This window comes from Gymnoscopelus braueri (genome assembly GCF_963280865.1).
Source record: "Gymnoscopelus braueri genome assembly, chromosome: 1".
NCBI lineage: Eukaryota > Metazoa > Chordata > Actinopteri > Myctophiformes > Myctophidae > Gymnoscopelus > Gymnoscopelus braueri.
The window spans coordinates 36,072,868-36,087,870 of record NC_137603.1 but is presented as its reverse complement, the minus strand read 5'-3'; the positions used below and the strand labels follow the sequence as shown (position 1 = coordinate 36,087,870).

General features: G+C 42.2%; 1 protein-coding gene across 1 annotated transcript in view; it reads left to right on the top strand.

Annotated features, from left to right (window-relative positions):
• Nucleotides 1-11,115, top strand: part of dpy19l3 (dpy-19 like C-mannosyltransferase 3) — a 50,737-nt gene extending 39,622 nt beyond the window's left edge. The window contains exons 17-19 of the mRNA XM_080429587.1: nucleotides 5,412-5,544; nucleotides 8,356-8,514; nucleotides 9,859-11,115. Of these exons, the coding sequence (XP_080285713.1) occupies nucleotides 5,412-5,544; nucleotides 8,356-8,514; nucleotides 9,859-10,059 (493 nt within the window). The 3' untranslated portion in view covers nucleotides 10,060-11,115. The remainder of the gene's footprint in view (nucleotides 1-5,411; nucleotides 5,545-8,355; nucleotides 8,515-9,858) is intronic.
• The last annotated feature ends 3,888 nt before the right edge of the window (nucleotides 11,116-15,003 follow it).

Here is a 15,003-nt window from a genome sequence, read left to right as displayed (position 1 = left end):
ACATGCACATGCTTAGACACCGCTTACTTTGCTTCATTAATTAAAATGCAACAAGCAGAGTTTCCTAGCCTGGAAACCAGACAAATCTGCCAGTGCAAAAAAAATGAAAAAAGCACTCGGCAGATTTGATCTGGCCCCACTCGGCTGTGATTGGGCCCCCGAAGTTGTGGGGCACCAATCAGTGCCCAGTATGCAAATATGGGGCATTTTTTTTATTCGCCCCTTGGAAATGCAGGTTCCACATGCCAGGCTAGGTCGATATGTCTGATATCCTTAGTCATCATCCTTGTTCATCATCCTTGTTCAGCCATCCTGCTGAGTGGCCACATAGTGGGATCTAGTAGCCCTGAAACAAGACCTTGTCCAGTCTCTCTCTCTCACACACACACACACACACACACAGACACACAGACACACACACACACACACACACACACACACACACACACACACACACACACACACACACACACACACACACACACACACACACACACACACACACACACACACACACACACACGTATGCATAGACACTGCTTACTTTGCTTCATTAATTAAAAGGCAACAAGCTGAGTTTCCTGCATACGGTAATCACAGTTGAGTGACCCCAAAACACCCCATCTCACCACTTGGGATTAATTAAGAGGGGCCTGAACAACCCAAACTTTTTTTGAAGGTCATCTGTGTCATCTAAATAAAAATTTAAATTTTTCTGATGATAATGGAAGCAATCATTTAAGTTTCTCTCCAATTTCTTTAAAAGGGAATTACATACAGATACCATTCTTTGCTAAGCTTATCTAAGACCATTTTTCTCAAGACAAATTTGGTGTCAGAAAAAATACTTTGCACTTTTTTTAATGACGCTGCTATTGAATCTATTGAGTCGTAACTTTTTCTATCACAGTCTGGTATGGCCAAACCACCGTAAAAGAGAAACCGCACACAATTGTTGCTACTAAGATCAAAAGATTAAGCCTTACTTCACTAAGAATCGATTTACTTCTCCGTCTAGTCTTGCATAGCCAGACAACTATTCCACAATCTCTGAATGCTATATAGAGTCTGGAACTACACCCTCTGAAGGGAAGCTGTCATCTGTTCGTCATTTCCGTTCACGAAAATATATTATAAAAGATTCGGAATTGTATTTTTCAGTTTCCATTTCATTCCATTTCCTATTTGCAAGCTATATTCAAGCTTCGATTATTTTGATTTACATTAGACATATTTGCTCAACTGCAAAGACTAAACAGAAGCGGCAAATTTTCAGAGCTTCCTTTGCACTGACTGTTTGACAGAAGCATTTGAAAATTGTGTGAGTTCAAGAGTTGACAGTCTGGCTTGAGAGACTATTCACGCTTTCATAGCAGAACTTATCCTGGGGCAGTTTGCACTCTCAGTTCCTAAACTTTGCATTCTGCACATTTACCACAACTGTGATGCTACATTTGGGCAAATATGATTTGTTCCTTTAATGTCAGATGGTGCAGTTGATTTCTCATTTATTTTATCCAATTTTATTCATGTTTTTTGTTATACTTTTAATCCATTAATTAATATATTCACTCTTGGGTTTTAACCATATTTATTTGGTTACTACACCGTTTTTACATGGCTTCATGTACAGCATGTTTGTACTCTGAAGTGCCGCATGTTGCCTAAAGTTGCCTGACAAGTACAAGAATTAGCATCAATAATACTGGCACAGTGGGGACCCATTGAGGATAAATTGAAAGCAACACGCACGCCACTTAATCAACGTTTCGGTCACACAGACTCAAGATCCTTGAGGAAGAAACTTGTTTTTAATCATTTTAATGCAGAGGTAATCAGTGTGTGTGTGTTTGTTGTATCCATGGCATGATCCTACGTATATATGTGCTGAGCACATTCATTCTCCTGTCAAAAGAAACCTGAGTGTCACATGCATGTCCTGCAAGAGGTGACAGTCATCTTTCCGACAAGCAATCTCCATGCACATGATGTGTAGCCATGCAATCAGCTTTGCAAGGCCTCAAAATGGGCAACTGCTCCTCCGAGTAGGAGTGAGTTTAGATTAAAGTGCCCCTAGGTTAACACAACACTTTAGTTGTTGTTTTGTGTGTGTGTGTGTGTGTGTGTGTGTGTGTGTGTGTGTGTGTGTGTGTGTGTGTGTGTGTGTGTGTGTGTGTGTGTGTGTGTGTGTGTGTGTGTGTGTGTGTGTGTGTGTGTGTGTGTGTGTGTGTGTGTGTGTGTGTGTGTGTGTGCGCGTGCGTGTGCAAAATGGCAAAATGTAGCAGGAACTACCACAGAACTGGACTGTGCCAGGTGTTTATGCAGTATGTCTGTGTACAGATTTTGTCAGTGCAACCATGCAAGATGCAGTCAAAAAGTGTTGAGATCAGAATGACGGTCAATTAAGCGGGGTAGGAGAAGGGGCCATTGGCCCTCCACTTTACTCCTCCACATTCATTTAAAAGTCACAGATTATTGTATCCCAGTGTAGGGTGGGTTAGGGTTGATTTAAGCAGTCACACCTGGCTGGGTTAGACTAACTGAGAGTGAGGAAGCAGTGCAGCAACCGCCTGTGGCTAGCGACCCCGCCAAGGAGCCACCATTGTGACCCAGCTTCCGAGCCTCCTCTGCGGCAGCTGCCCCTGCAGCAGCCCAAGCCCAGGGAGCCACCTCTGCCAGCCAGGTCAGCAAGCCCCAGGCCTCCGGTCTCTGAGAGGGAGCAGGAGGGTGGAGTTGGCTGGTCACACTGGGGAGGTCTCTGCCAGTCAAGACAGCAGCCCAGGCCTCTGGTCTCCGAGAAGGAGGGGAAGGTGCAGTTGGCTGGCAAATCTGTGGAAATGTGCCTCCGCCGTTTAAGACACCCAGCCCAGGCCTCCAGTCTCAGAGAGGGAGGAGGAGGATTGGGCTGGCTGGTCACCCTGAGGTGTGTGGGACAACAGTGTTGTGGGAGTTTTTACCGTGCTTTGATTGGTTTGAATGATAAAGGGGCGTTCCCGTAACCTTTTGACGATTGGTTCGAATGGTTGAATGACAGGCTTCTTGACGGCTCGTTGGATCCGAGTCTGTCTGTAACATACTACAGTTGACTTCAGGGCAGGAATTTCAGGGAGGCCACGAAGGCCATGGCCGTCGTTGCCCCTCAGTTTTGCCTTGTGCCCCTCAAAAAAATGGCATGCCTTGAGGCCACAGTGGCCTTAATGCCCCAGCTGACTGTACCACTTTCTCTTTCTTGTCAATATGTAGACACAAGTTTCTCTTTAGTTTCTTGTCATGTAGACACCAGTGTCTTTTGTTGAGACTCTGAATTCTTAAAGGGATACTTCACTTTCGGCGGGGGGAAACATTTAAAAAATATATTAAAAATAAATGAAAAAAGTAATGGAAAATTCATGGCCCCCTCACGCATTAGAGTGTCCTACTAATGTGTGAGGGGGCCTTTATTTTGCCATAACTTCTTTCATTTTTTTTTAATATATATTTTTAATGTTTATTTTATGTGAAAGTGAAGTATCCCTTTCCCTTAAGTCCCCATCTTTAAACCAATCCAGTGATTTTGATTGGTGCAGGGCTGACCATGGATCAGATTGTAAATACCATAATGTATTTATTTCATTGCAGATAGTCTACATATTAAATGTATCTTTAACCCTTAAATTCAATTAATTATTTCAATGGACTAAAATCTTGTTTTATTTGATGGCCTTCCTGCCCTGGCATTTGGCCTTTGTGCCCTCAAAAAATGGACAACACCAAAGGCCAAGTGCCCCTAAAATGATGAAATTCCAGGCCTGGTTGACTTACTGTCTAGTGATTCTTGACGATGATGACCATCCCTCCAGGCTATGGGATCTAGTGGTAGCAGAAACTCAGAGCTGACATAATGCAACATGTCCATGATAACAGCGAGCTCCACCAATCTATTCTAAATGTAACCAGTGAGAATTGTGGGTAGTGGAGTATTTCTCCATGACATCGCTCATAATAAAATCCTCTATGCAGAATATGAATAGGATTTTCTCTTCCGGAAACTCACTGTTGAGCTCTTTACAATTTTGGCATTTAAGCAGATGCCCTTATCCAGAACAAATTACAAAATGGAAGATTGGAGTGTCTAACAACATTCTAGGTAAATAACATACTTCTGTGGATGCATCTGTCGACCAGGGTACAGTATGTCTAGAACAACATACATAGCATGACCAACATACATCTGCACAGCAACTAGCATCTATCAAAATAAGCAGCAAGTCGTTTTATGCTGTCAACAGTGTCTGACAAGAATGACATGAAAAAGAACTGTCAAAAGTTGCATTGTTGGTAGTCTTAACATTTTCATTTGTTTGTTGGACCAAGTGTTCTGTCACTGCCAAGGCAATGGGAACTCTCGTTATCAAACATGCCAAAGAAAGTAGCCATCTTTTCCTTAAGGTAAACAGACTAGCTAGAGGCATTCAGCTGGTTACCACGGGGACGACAGCTGAGAGCTGTCAGATGACAGCTTGTTCCAAACACATCTCCTGACACTTTGTTTGAGCACAAATGCTTCAGTGTCCTCCGACACTTTTTGTACGATATCTGTCGACATTTGTCTTAAAATAACAGACCATAAAACAGACTTTACTGTTTTAGCATCTTACCACATCAGCATCTCACACTCAATGTCCGGTGATTCTAAAGGCGGTTACACACCGGCGAATATGCGAATATACGCAAAATTCGGACTCGTTCCGAATAATTAAAAGACGCTTTTTTCGCTCTGCGAAACTGGTGTGGAAGCTTGCATTGACTTTATAAGGTTTTAAAAAAAAACATATTATTTGCATGAAAAAAATCGCCCGGTGTGTAAGGACCTTAAAGGGGTACTTCACTTTCGGGCCGGGGACACATTTAAAAAAAATATTAAAAATAAATGAAAAAAGTTATGGAAAATTCATGGCCCCCTCACACATTAGTAGGACACTGCGTGTCGTGAGGGGGCCATGAATTTTCCATAACTTTTTTCATTTATTTTTAATATTTTTTTTAAATGTGTCCCCCGGCGGAAAGTGAAGTATCCCTTTAATGCTGAAACTTCCTAACTGACACGTGCACTAATTTCTGCACAACATTATTACTGTAAATTACAATTTTCTGGATAAAGTATGATCCACTGGAAAATGTGTGCTGGATTGTAAACTTTGTAATTTGGAATAGGCTCTGGTCTTTCAGTCCATATATATATATATATATATATATATATATATTTCTTTGTTTCAATGACAGCATATTCCAGTGTCCAACGTCGAGAATAACACGGTTCCTCTCTCTCTCTCTCTGTCTCTCTCTGTCTCTCTCTCTCTCTCTCTCTCTCTCTCTCTCTCTCTCTCTCTCTGTCTCTGTCTCTGTCTCTGTCTCTGTCTCTGTCCGCTCAGTTCAAAGACCCCCAAACAGGCAGTGTTTGCAGGAAGCATGCAGCTTCTCGCTGGTATCAAGCTGTGTACAGGCAGAGTCCTCACCAACCACCCCCACTATGAAGACCAGGCCCTGAGAGAGAGGACCAGAGAGGTACAGTATCCATAGCATTTCCACCCAATTCCCTCCAATTCTTTGTTTTTTCCTTTATTTCTTTCCTTCTTTCCCTCTGGCCTTCCTTTCTTTCATTCCTTCCTCATTTTACTTTCTACCTTCCAGAGCTGGTCATTAAGATATTTGCACATGCTCTAACTTCCTTTCTATAATTGGGATATATTTTTTGTTTCATATCCTTTGCACAGCCAAAGGACTGCATTGGAAGAGCTCCATTCAGCATCTTAAATAGCTAAGTGGAGCTGGCCATAATGCTTCTGCTAGCCATCTGTCTCATTCAGGCATGCACTAATGTCTTGTGTCAGAGATTGGGGAATTGGTTCTAGATGGGGCCAATGACCTCCGAGGGTTGGGGAGGTAGCAGACAATGTTATGTGAATGAATATGGGAACGGTAGAACACTGCACTGAATGTAATGGGTGTCCACCCATTATGTACACTGTTCTGTAATGTAAACAAAGAAGCGGTACGTAACCTTGGAAATGGACAAGCAGGGAGAGAGATATGTCTGTCTGTCTGTCTGTCGGTTTGTCTGTCTGTCTGTCTGTCTGTCTATCTGTCTGTCTGTCTGTCTGTCGGTTTGTCTGTCGGTTTGTCTGTCGGTTTGTCTGTCTGTCTGTCTGTATGTCTGTCTGTCTGTCTGTCTGTCTGTCTGTCTGTCTGTCGGTTTGTCTGTCTGTCTGTCTGTCGGTTTGTCTGTCTGTCTGTCGGTCTGTCTGTCTGTCGGTTTGTCTGTTGTCTGTCTGTCTGTCTGTCTGTCTGTCGGTTTGTCTGTCGGTTTGTCTGTCTGTCTGTCGGTTTGTCTGTCTGTCTGTCTGTCTGTCTGTCGGTCTGTCTGTCTGTCGGTTTGTCTGTCTGTCTGTCTGTCTGTCTGTCGGTTTGTCTGTCTGTCTGTCTGTCGGTTTGTCTGTCTGTCTGTCTGTCTGTCTGTCTGTCTGTCTGTCGGTCTGTCGGTTTGTCTGTCTGTCTGTCGGTTTGTCTGTTGTCTGTCTGTCTGTCGGTTTGTCTGTCTGTCTGTCGGTTTGTCTGTCTGTCTGTCGGTTTGTCTGTCTGTCTGTCGGTTTGTCTGTCTTTCGGTTTGTGTTTCTGTCTGTCTGTCTGTCTGTCTTCTTAAGTCTTTGGGTGTGACGTATAGGCGCCAACGTCACACAGAGCAGACTATCAGGCTAATGCAAACGTGCAGGAAGACAATGTCATCATGGTTATCAAATCTGATCCCCTGACATAAAATGTAAATGCTTTCTATTTGGAAAAAAAGTGGAGCTGTAAAACATCATTAGTGTCATAGTGTAATGGCATGCTTTTAGAGAAGGGATGGACAGGACCTTTTTTTTATGTCATACTTGTAATTACACAAGAAAGCAAAACGGATTATTGGATCAGTTTGAGCCGTAATAAAATGTGTGTGTGTGTGCGTGTGCGTGTGCGTGTGCGCGTGCGCGTGCACGTACATCTGTGCGTACATCTGTGTGTGGGGGGGGTGGGGTTTAGTGGGCGTGCGCATGCACAATGGTGTTCACGGGAGTGTATAATAAATGATTTGTAACCGGCTAAATAATGTTTCTTTAGCTTGTTTCCAAGGCTTAATTTACAGCAAATTACAAACGGAATCTGCCGCAAGCTAAGGCAACCCCGTTGGCTCTCCTTAGCTCTTAATGCAATTTTTCTTTCAGAGGTGATTTCACACGTAGCTGCACAGTGCAGTAGGCACGCTGCAATCAGTGGGAAAATGGATGAGGTTCAAGAATAGATGGAGTGTTCTGCTACAAAATTGGACATGGCTGAGTGGGTGGGAATGGAGGCTCTAAGAGTCTCGTTGCTGTCGGGCAAAAACCTTGTATGTCCAAAAGTGTTTCTTTTCAGGAAATGGAAAAAAAAGAACCTGTGTTCCAGTTGATCCAATGTGGTTATTATTTAGTCACAAGGTCTTGTTAATACTTTTTATTGGTTCAATATTTATCAAACCCACAGACACACTTAACAACTTTCACTAATACTGTACTTTCAGGATCTTTTGAATAGTGAAAATAGACGGATCTACAAGCTCACAATGTGTTGCATCACAAAGTGTTGAGAGCTTGTAGATCAGTTATTGTCACGAGTTTTCGTGTGACACTCTTGTACGACGAAGTAGAACTTGCATTTACCAAAGAAAATATGAAAAGTTGAAATATGGAGATACAAGGTTTCTGCCCGACGACAGCAACGGACTGCTCTTTAGGAAGGCAAATACATCATTATATGGTGAATGGCTCTAAAAGCATGTATGGACGTTCATCTCCCATCAGATACTGTAAGACACTTGTCGCTTGAGTCTCAAATCACTGTTTATGCACATACTGCACTCAAGAGGTATTTGTACTTTACTTGAGTATATCCAATTTCCAATACTTTTACTTGGCAAATGTTGTACTTTTACTCCACTACAATTATTTGAAAACTTTAGTTACTAGTTACTTTGCAGATAATATCTGCAAATAATTTATATTATAAATTATTATATAGCCGATCTTCATGCTAGCCGATCTACATGCTCACAACGCGTCACACCGACGTGTTGTGAGCTTGTAGATCTGCTATTTTCAAACATTCTAGTACTTTTAATTTTGGTATTTTTAAGTATATTTTGATGCCAAAACGTTTGTACTTTTACTCGAGTAACATTTTGAACACAGGCCTTATACTTGTAACAGAGTATTTTTATTCTGTGGTATTGGTACTTTTACTTAAGTAAAAATATCTGAGTACTTCTTCCACCACTGACTGTACTGTGCGTTCTGTGTGGAGCAGATGTACCAGGTGTATGCGCGGCGGGGCCCGGAGGACGTGTACGGTGTGTTGAGGTCTGCCGGAGCGGACTACGTCGTCCTGGAAGACAGCATCTGCTACGAGAGGAGACACGCACGAGGCTGCCGGCTACGAGATCTCCTAGACCTCGCTAATGGACATGTGGGTGAAACCTACATCCATTTTTTTTGTGTGTTTGAGTGTGCGCAAAAGCTCTCTGTATGAGGTATTTTTTCTAGGCAAACACAAGGGACTCCACACTGTGAAATCCTGAGCGTTAATTGAACTCTCAGAGTTAAATGAACACTGGAGGATTTTACTGTGTACATGAACGTCTTCATTCAAGCATCACTCTTTTCTCACCCCACCACCACATGCCCCTCATATTGACTCACTCCTGATTCTCATTCTGAAAATGGATTACTGGGCTATTAGAATTTCTAGTAGGTGGTTCAGTCTGGCTGTCTGGTTAAATTAGGTGTAAGATGTGAAATTCTACGTGCGTCTGTGTCCATTTCTATGTGTGTGTATTTGCACGCCCACGAGAGAGAGGTTGTACAGGTATTGGCACGAGTAGTGCACAGAATACTTAACATTTGACATATAGACAGGTTTATTGAAGGAACTGCGTGCGTGCGTGCGTGCGTGCGTGCGTGCGTGCGTGCGTGCGTGCGTGCGTGCGTGCGTGCGTGCGTGCGTGCCAAACACTGAGATCAGGAATGTTTAAGCACCGGTTGGTAGGGGTGTTGAAAGGATTTGCTTCTGAATGTTTTAATAGCACAGCAGAAAAAAGTCTATGTTACAGTAGGTGGCCAGGCAGTGACTTTGACCAGTTTCACTTTCAAAACCTTTGCATCATGCATCACACGTCACACAAACAGAATGCGATGTGTTTTGTTGATATTTTTTCATATAGAGTCCTATCCACAAATCCACCATTTAACTTCCACAATCCGACACAAACAGAATGTGCCGCATTCTGTTTGTGTGACATGCATGATGCAAAGGTTTTGAAAGTGAAACTGGTCAAAGTCACTGGCCACCTACTGTATGTTAAAAGTTTAATTTTTTTAATATAATGGTGAATTTCAAGGTGTGTTTTGAGTACTGTGTTGCAGGTTAAAAATACCAAAATGATGAACATAATCATCATCATCAACATCTTAAGTACAGTGTAGAGTTTAGTACCAGTACTGAATGATAGAGAGTTGGTGCAGTTGTACGCTTGACCAGTACGCAATTCCCTTTGGTGCGTGGATTAAAGTCCAACATGGACTACATACTGTATGGCCGTGACAAATCTGAATAGTGTGAGAAAAAGTAAAAGCCCAACTACATCCTGACCTAATTTTGCCTCCTGGTTTTTATTCCTTCTACGATGCTTTTAAATGCATGACAGTATTATGTTTTTATTATGTGGTTTTGTGCCTTACGTAAAGCATGTGCTGTACAAAAATCATGCCTTGACTTAGCTTTTGTCCTGTTTTTTTTTCCTGTTTTCTTCAGATCATGGACGGACCAGGGGAGAATGATCCAGACCTAGCTCCGGCCTCTCACCCTCGGTTCTGCGAGGCCATCAAGACAGACGCAGCGGCATACACCGCCCTGTTTACCAGAACATTCCAGAACAAAACCTTCCACGTCTACCGACTCAAGAAGAAACGTAAGAAAGCCAAAACCATGGCAGAACCCAACCAGGCCCGCTAGCAGGATGGGGCTTCCGAAGTTTACAGACTACTGCACAGTCCAAGGCTTTGAGAGAAGATAATACATCAGCAGAACAGAGGAGAGGGAGATTTGTGTCCTGCATTTAGACCATGCCGGCCTTGATCATGTACATTATTGTTTTAAACTCACTCCCTGCTCTCTCTGAACTATGGGGTTTGAATCTGGGCCAGCTCCATTTCAGCTTTAGGCTGCTTTTATAAGGTTCATAGTGTGGAAACACCTGCGGGAGACTCTTAGTTGTGGGCTGCTCTATGTTCAAACATACCCACCAGTTAACTCTCTCTCTCCCCTAACTACTAAGCTCCCCCCACCATCTCTCTGTGGTTTGTTCAGTGTTGTTAGGTTCTTGACCAGGGTCAATATTGTTCAGGCATGGTAACTCAGTTACACAACAAGAGTTTGGTTCTTCATGGCAGATGTGAAATTGTTATTGCTTTGTTTTAACTTTCATTCAGAAACTTCATTGGCCTCATTGTTTTGCAGCTTAAAAAAAAACTGTCATCTATTTCCAGCATCTGACACTTACTGTATATCACATAAAAAAGAAATACATACTGTAATTTGATACAGTTTTATAAATGCAAGGTTTAAAATGTAACACTATAGGGTGCATCTGTGACCTACTTATTAGTATTGCACCTTAACTCTATTGCCTGTTGAACTGGATAATGGCTGAAGGAATGAATGAGTAGGCCTACCTGGTTTTATTAAACATGTAAATGTGAGCCCATATGGGTTAACCACTTGAACCCTAGCATCCCTATTGTGGGGGAACATTTGGCAAAAATAGAAAATCTACAAGCTCACATAGTGACGGGTTGTGAACTTGTAGATTGTTTTGGGCCTCGAGATTTGGCGGAGAGGGAAAATTGAGCAGAAGTACAGAGCTGACCCCAATCAACTAAGGATTAGTTTACTAAGTATAGAGGGGTTAAGGGGGAGGGAAGTATCTGTGACAATCTCATCTTGCCAAATCGTTCACTCTATACAAGAGGTGAGTAGGATCTTGATTTGACCACGCTTTTGACTATTCTTCCAAGCCTGTGTTTTATGCCAGCAGATCAGATACTTTCAATAAAAGTTATATAAAATAAAGTCATAATGGTGCTGTTTACTTCAAAATAGTTTCCTGTGGAGGTAAACACGTTGCTATCTTTACTGCCTAACTAGCTGTAGTATACAACCCTCGTAGACGTATTTATGATTCTGACGTCTTCAATCTACGAGAGTTGTAGGGTTCACGCCCCATGGAGACCTGGACTTTCTGCACTATGCCCCGTAGACACTCCAAACATGTACAAATGTACAAAATAAAGGTGCTTAACCCCAAGCCCCAAATGTTAACTGGCTCTACGGGGTAGTAGTTGTAGTTGTGGTAGAAGTGTTTTAATGCCGTCTGTGGCCGAACGCCATTTTTTCACCCTCGTTTACTTCCTGTTTACATTTAGTGTAATTCCGGGTTCCACCGGATGCACCCCGTAACTACCCGTCACTACCGCCCATTGGGAGCTTCCGACAGAATCGGCCACAGACGGCATTAAAACACTTCTTTATTGAAAGATATGGATTATTAAATTAAACTACTACCCCGTAGAGCCAGTTAACATTTGGGGCTTGGGGTTAAGCACTTTTTTATCAAACATTAATGTGAGTAACTAATAGAAGCTTTTAAAAGGCTAGTGCTTGGCAATTTGTACAAAAAGGCAGTATTATGATGGCAAATGATTAACATGAGAATTCCCTTTGAAAATTACGAACTTGTTCAGCAAGGGTTAACAAAATGAACAAAATTCCTTGTCTCTGGCACATAGCAATCCCAAGTTACATTTCTTTGGTCATTCGGCTTACTCAGCCTGGAGTTGGCAAAAACGTCAGCTCCCTTGTGAGAGAAATTATCAGTTATCCCTGAAAAGAAAATCCAAGATAATTCCATTAGGTTTGATTCTTGCACGGTTTAATGGGTTCAATGGGTGCTTAAATGGGTGCGGTTTCCCGTAAAAATGGGTCCAAAGCAGCCAATTGATATTTGTCACTGGTGTTGTGATTACTTTGGTACACTTTTTTTCCTTGTATCGGCTTGACCTCATCCACTTAAAACCCTCCTCATGTGTGCTATGTTTCAACCCTTACATTATTCATTTGTGTGCGTGTGCTTGCATGTGTGCGCGCGCGCGTGTGTGTGTGTGTGTGTGCGTGCGTGTAACACTGTTTGTACCAAGGAGATCACAGCTGGCTAATGATGATCCTGCTTCTTCACTATTCAATCTGAAAGGGAGCAGAAGGGGGCCAACAACTTGAATAAACCAAGGCTTTGTGTTAGGAAACGAGTGGAGACAGAGACTAAAAACTCCCAGCAAAGGTGGAAAGACAAGGGCACACCAACATGCACGTCAACATTCTCTCTGCTTTAATAAAGGAATGACAGAAGGAAGGAGAGAGCCGGGGATGAGAGGAGAAGCGGTGATCGAAAGACTGGAGTTGTATCTGTAATTATGGGTATGTCCTGAGGCAATTATCTAAGGACACTCCGTCACTCCACACCTCTTGTTTGTTTTTCTCTTGTCACTAAACCTGCTTGGGTCCACTTACCACTTGAATCCTAGCATCCCTATTCTGGAGGGAACATTTGCCCCAAAAAGCGGATCTACAGCCTTACAGCGCATCGCAATGTTGTAGATCGGCTATTTTCGGCAAAGAGATTTGGTGTAGAGGGGAAAAAATCATTACAGGGCAAACCCTGGTCAAATACGTTTACTATGTATAGAGGGTTTAAGTTATTAATGAAGACCCTGTCTTGATATTCACGCGCACGCATATGTGCACACATTTACACCTAGAGGAAGACGCTGTGCAGCTTTTGGCAACAAGTTGTTGGTGAGTCGTGCACTGAAGCCAAAATGAAGTGTCATGGCCTCATTGTAATGCATACCAGTGGTATCACTGTCGAGTAGGGCTGCTTGTTCTTTTTCTCTGGCTGGATATTGGATGTTTAATTTAAGAGATTTCTGATTGCTTTATTTGAGAGGGAAGTGATTCTATTATGTTTGTCTAATAAGGGTGTACTAATGTATTTTTTTGTGACATTGTAATTTCCATACATATTGATATTAGCAGTTCATTTTGAGTTTCTTGATGAAAAGGAAATGAACCATTAATTTACTGTGTATGTAATTCAAATCAGTATTAGATTGTTGGGGTTGATAACTACTCAGGCAATGGATGTGAGAGACCTCAATCACACACTCACTCTCAGAGCAATGGAAATGGCAATTTATAGATAGATGGTAGGCCTACTGTATGGGTGAGTCATCAATATGTGTCAAATTGCAATTTAGGCATTTGTTAGAGGATGCTTTTATCCAGAGTGACTTACAATGTGCGACGTCATGAACCCTAGTCCGGTGTTCCCAAACCTGGGGTTCGGGCATCTCTTGGTGCGGTGCCAAATACAGTATCACAGGGGGGCCGTGAGGCCGTTTCTGTTTTGAGGTAGGCCAAACTTGTCAAACTTGTGCACAAAATCATAACGCATTTTCCTGACCATTGCTAAATAGATCCTTGCGTTCATCCATTGTTTGCCTACACTGTCTGCTTGTTCTCAATGGGATAGCAATTTTGCAACCATACATGGTCATGTTTGTACAACAAAAAGCATGCAAAGAATCACCGCAGTGGATTTGAAACCTCTAGACTCTGCGGTGGCCGTCCGAGTGCCAAAAAGGTTCAATTTCAGAGAACAATTGTGAAATCATTGTCTTTCTCACAATAAATCAAAAGGTTAATATGATGGTTAACGTAATCCATGGTGGTGTGTTTTTGTTGGGGAAGGTACTGTAGCATCCCAGGTGGTTAAAGGAGAAGACATTTACCAGTAAATCCCAGGGCACGTGGACTGCTGTGTTATTGCTTTATTGTACTTTTATTGTGTTCTATTTGTAATGGGAATTAGTTGTGGGGATTTATGTGTTGGGTGATTTTATAATGTTTGTTTATTCGTCTGTTATGTCTTCTGTGTCATGCATGAGAGACATGTTCAGTTGTGTTACGCAACCCCTCTCCTTTTCCCCATGCATCTTGTATTGATATTATGTTTGTTGTGCTATGTCACAAATAAAAAAAAATAGTTCCTGTGAAAAGTCATTGTCATGTCTACTCCTGAGGATAAACATCCCGGTCCTCACATTGGTGTCAGAAATGGGATGACGAGAATAAAAACAAAAAAAATAAGCCAGCGTCTTATAGGTAAAGAGGCAGCCGACGTCAGTAATTTGCCATGCAGAGTGCTCAACGCTAGTTGGTGGCACCAAATTATGACATTGAAGATACCCGGTTCCCTTACTGGCTGAAAGGCGCCAGTGAATCCTAGGGGCTTTCTCAAAGTGTCTTTACCTTTGACGCCATCTCCCGGGTCCCAGATGTAACGATGGATTCGTGTGAACTCGGCAGTCTCCCACTCCTGCTTCCAAGATGCTGCCATCCATCCATTGATAACAAGTACTCAGGTTCAGGAACAGTTATGCAATGTTTTATTAATACACATATTCGGAGATTTCTGTATCTGTCTGTTCCTTTTGTGCCCATGTATGGAGTTCTCTGATGAACATGACTGTATGGCAGGGGTCGGCAACCTTTCTGACATGAAGTGGGATGTTTTTATTTTCTTGATAGTAAGTGTGGCATATGAACATTATTTTTAATCATGACACCACATGCAAATAAATATTTCTAACTCATTTTGATTGTCCACATATACGAAACAACCTTTAGTTTTTATCTTCTTATTTTGAAATAAGTGCAAACTGTGACACCTACGTCACACTGCTGATCTGACTGATATGCCCACATATGGAGATCGGTATCTGTCAGTCCTTGTCCCTTTATGTGACATTTTTGGCAAAAATGACTTCATTTTAAAGATCTCCA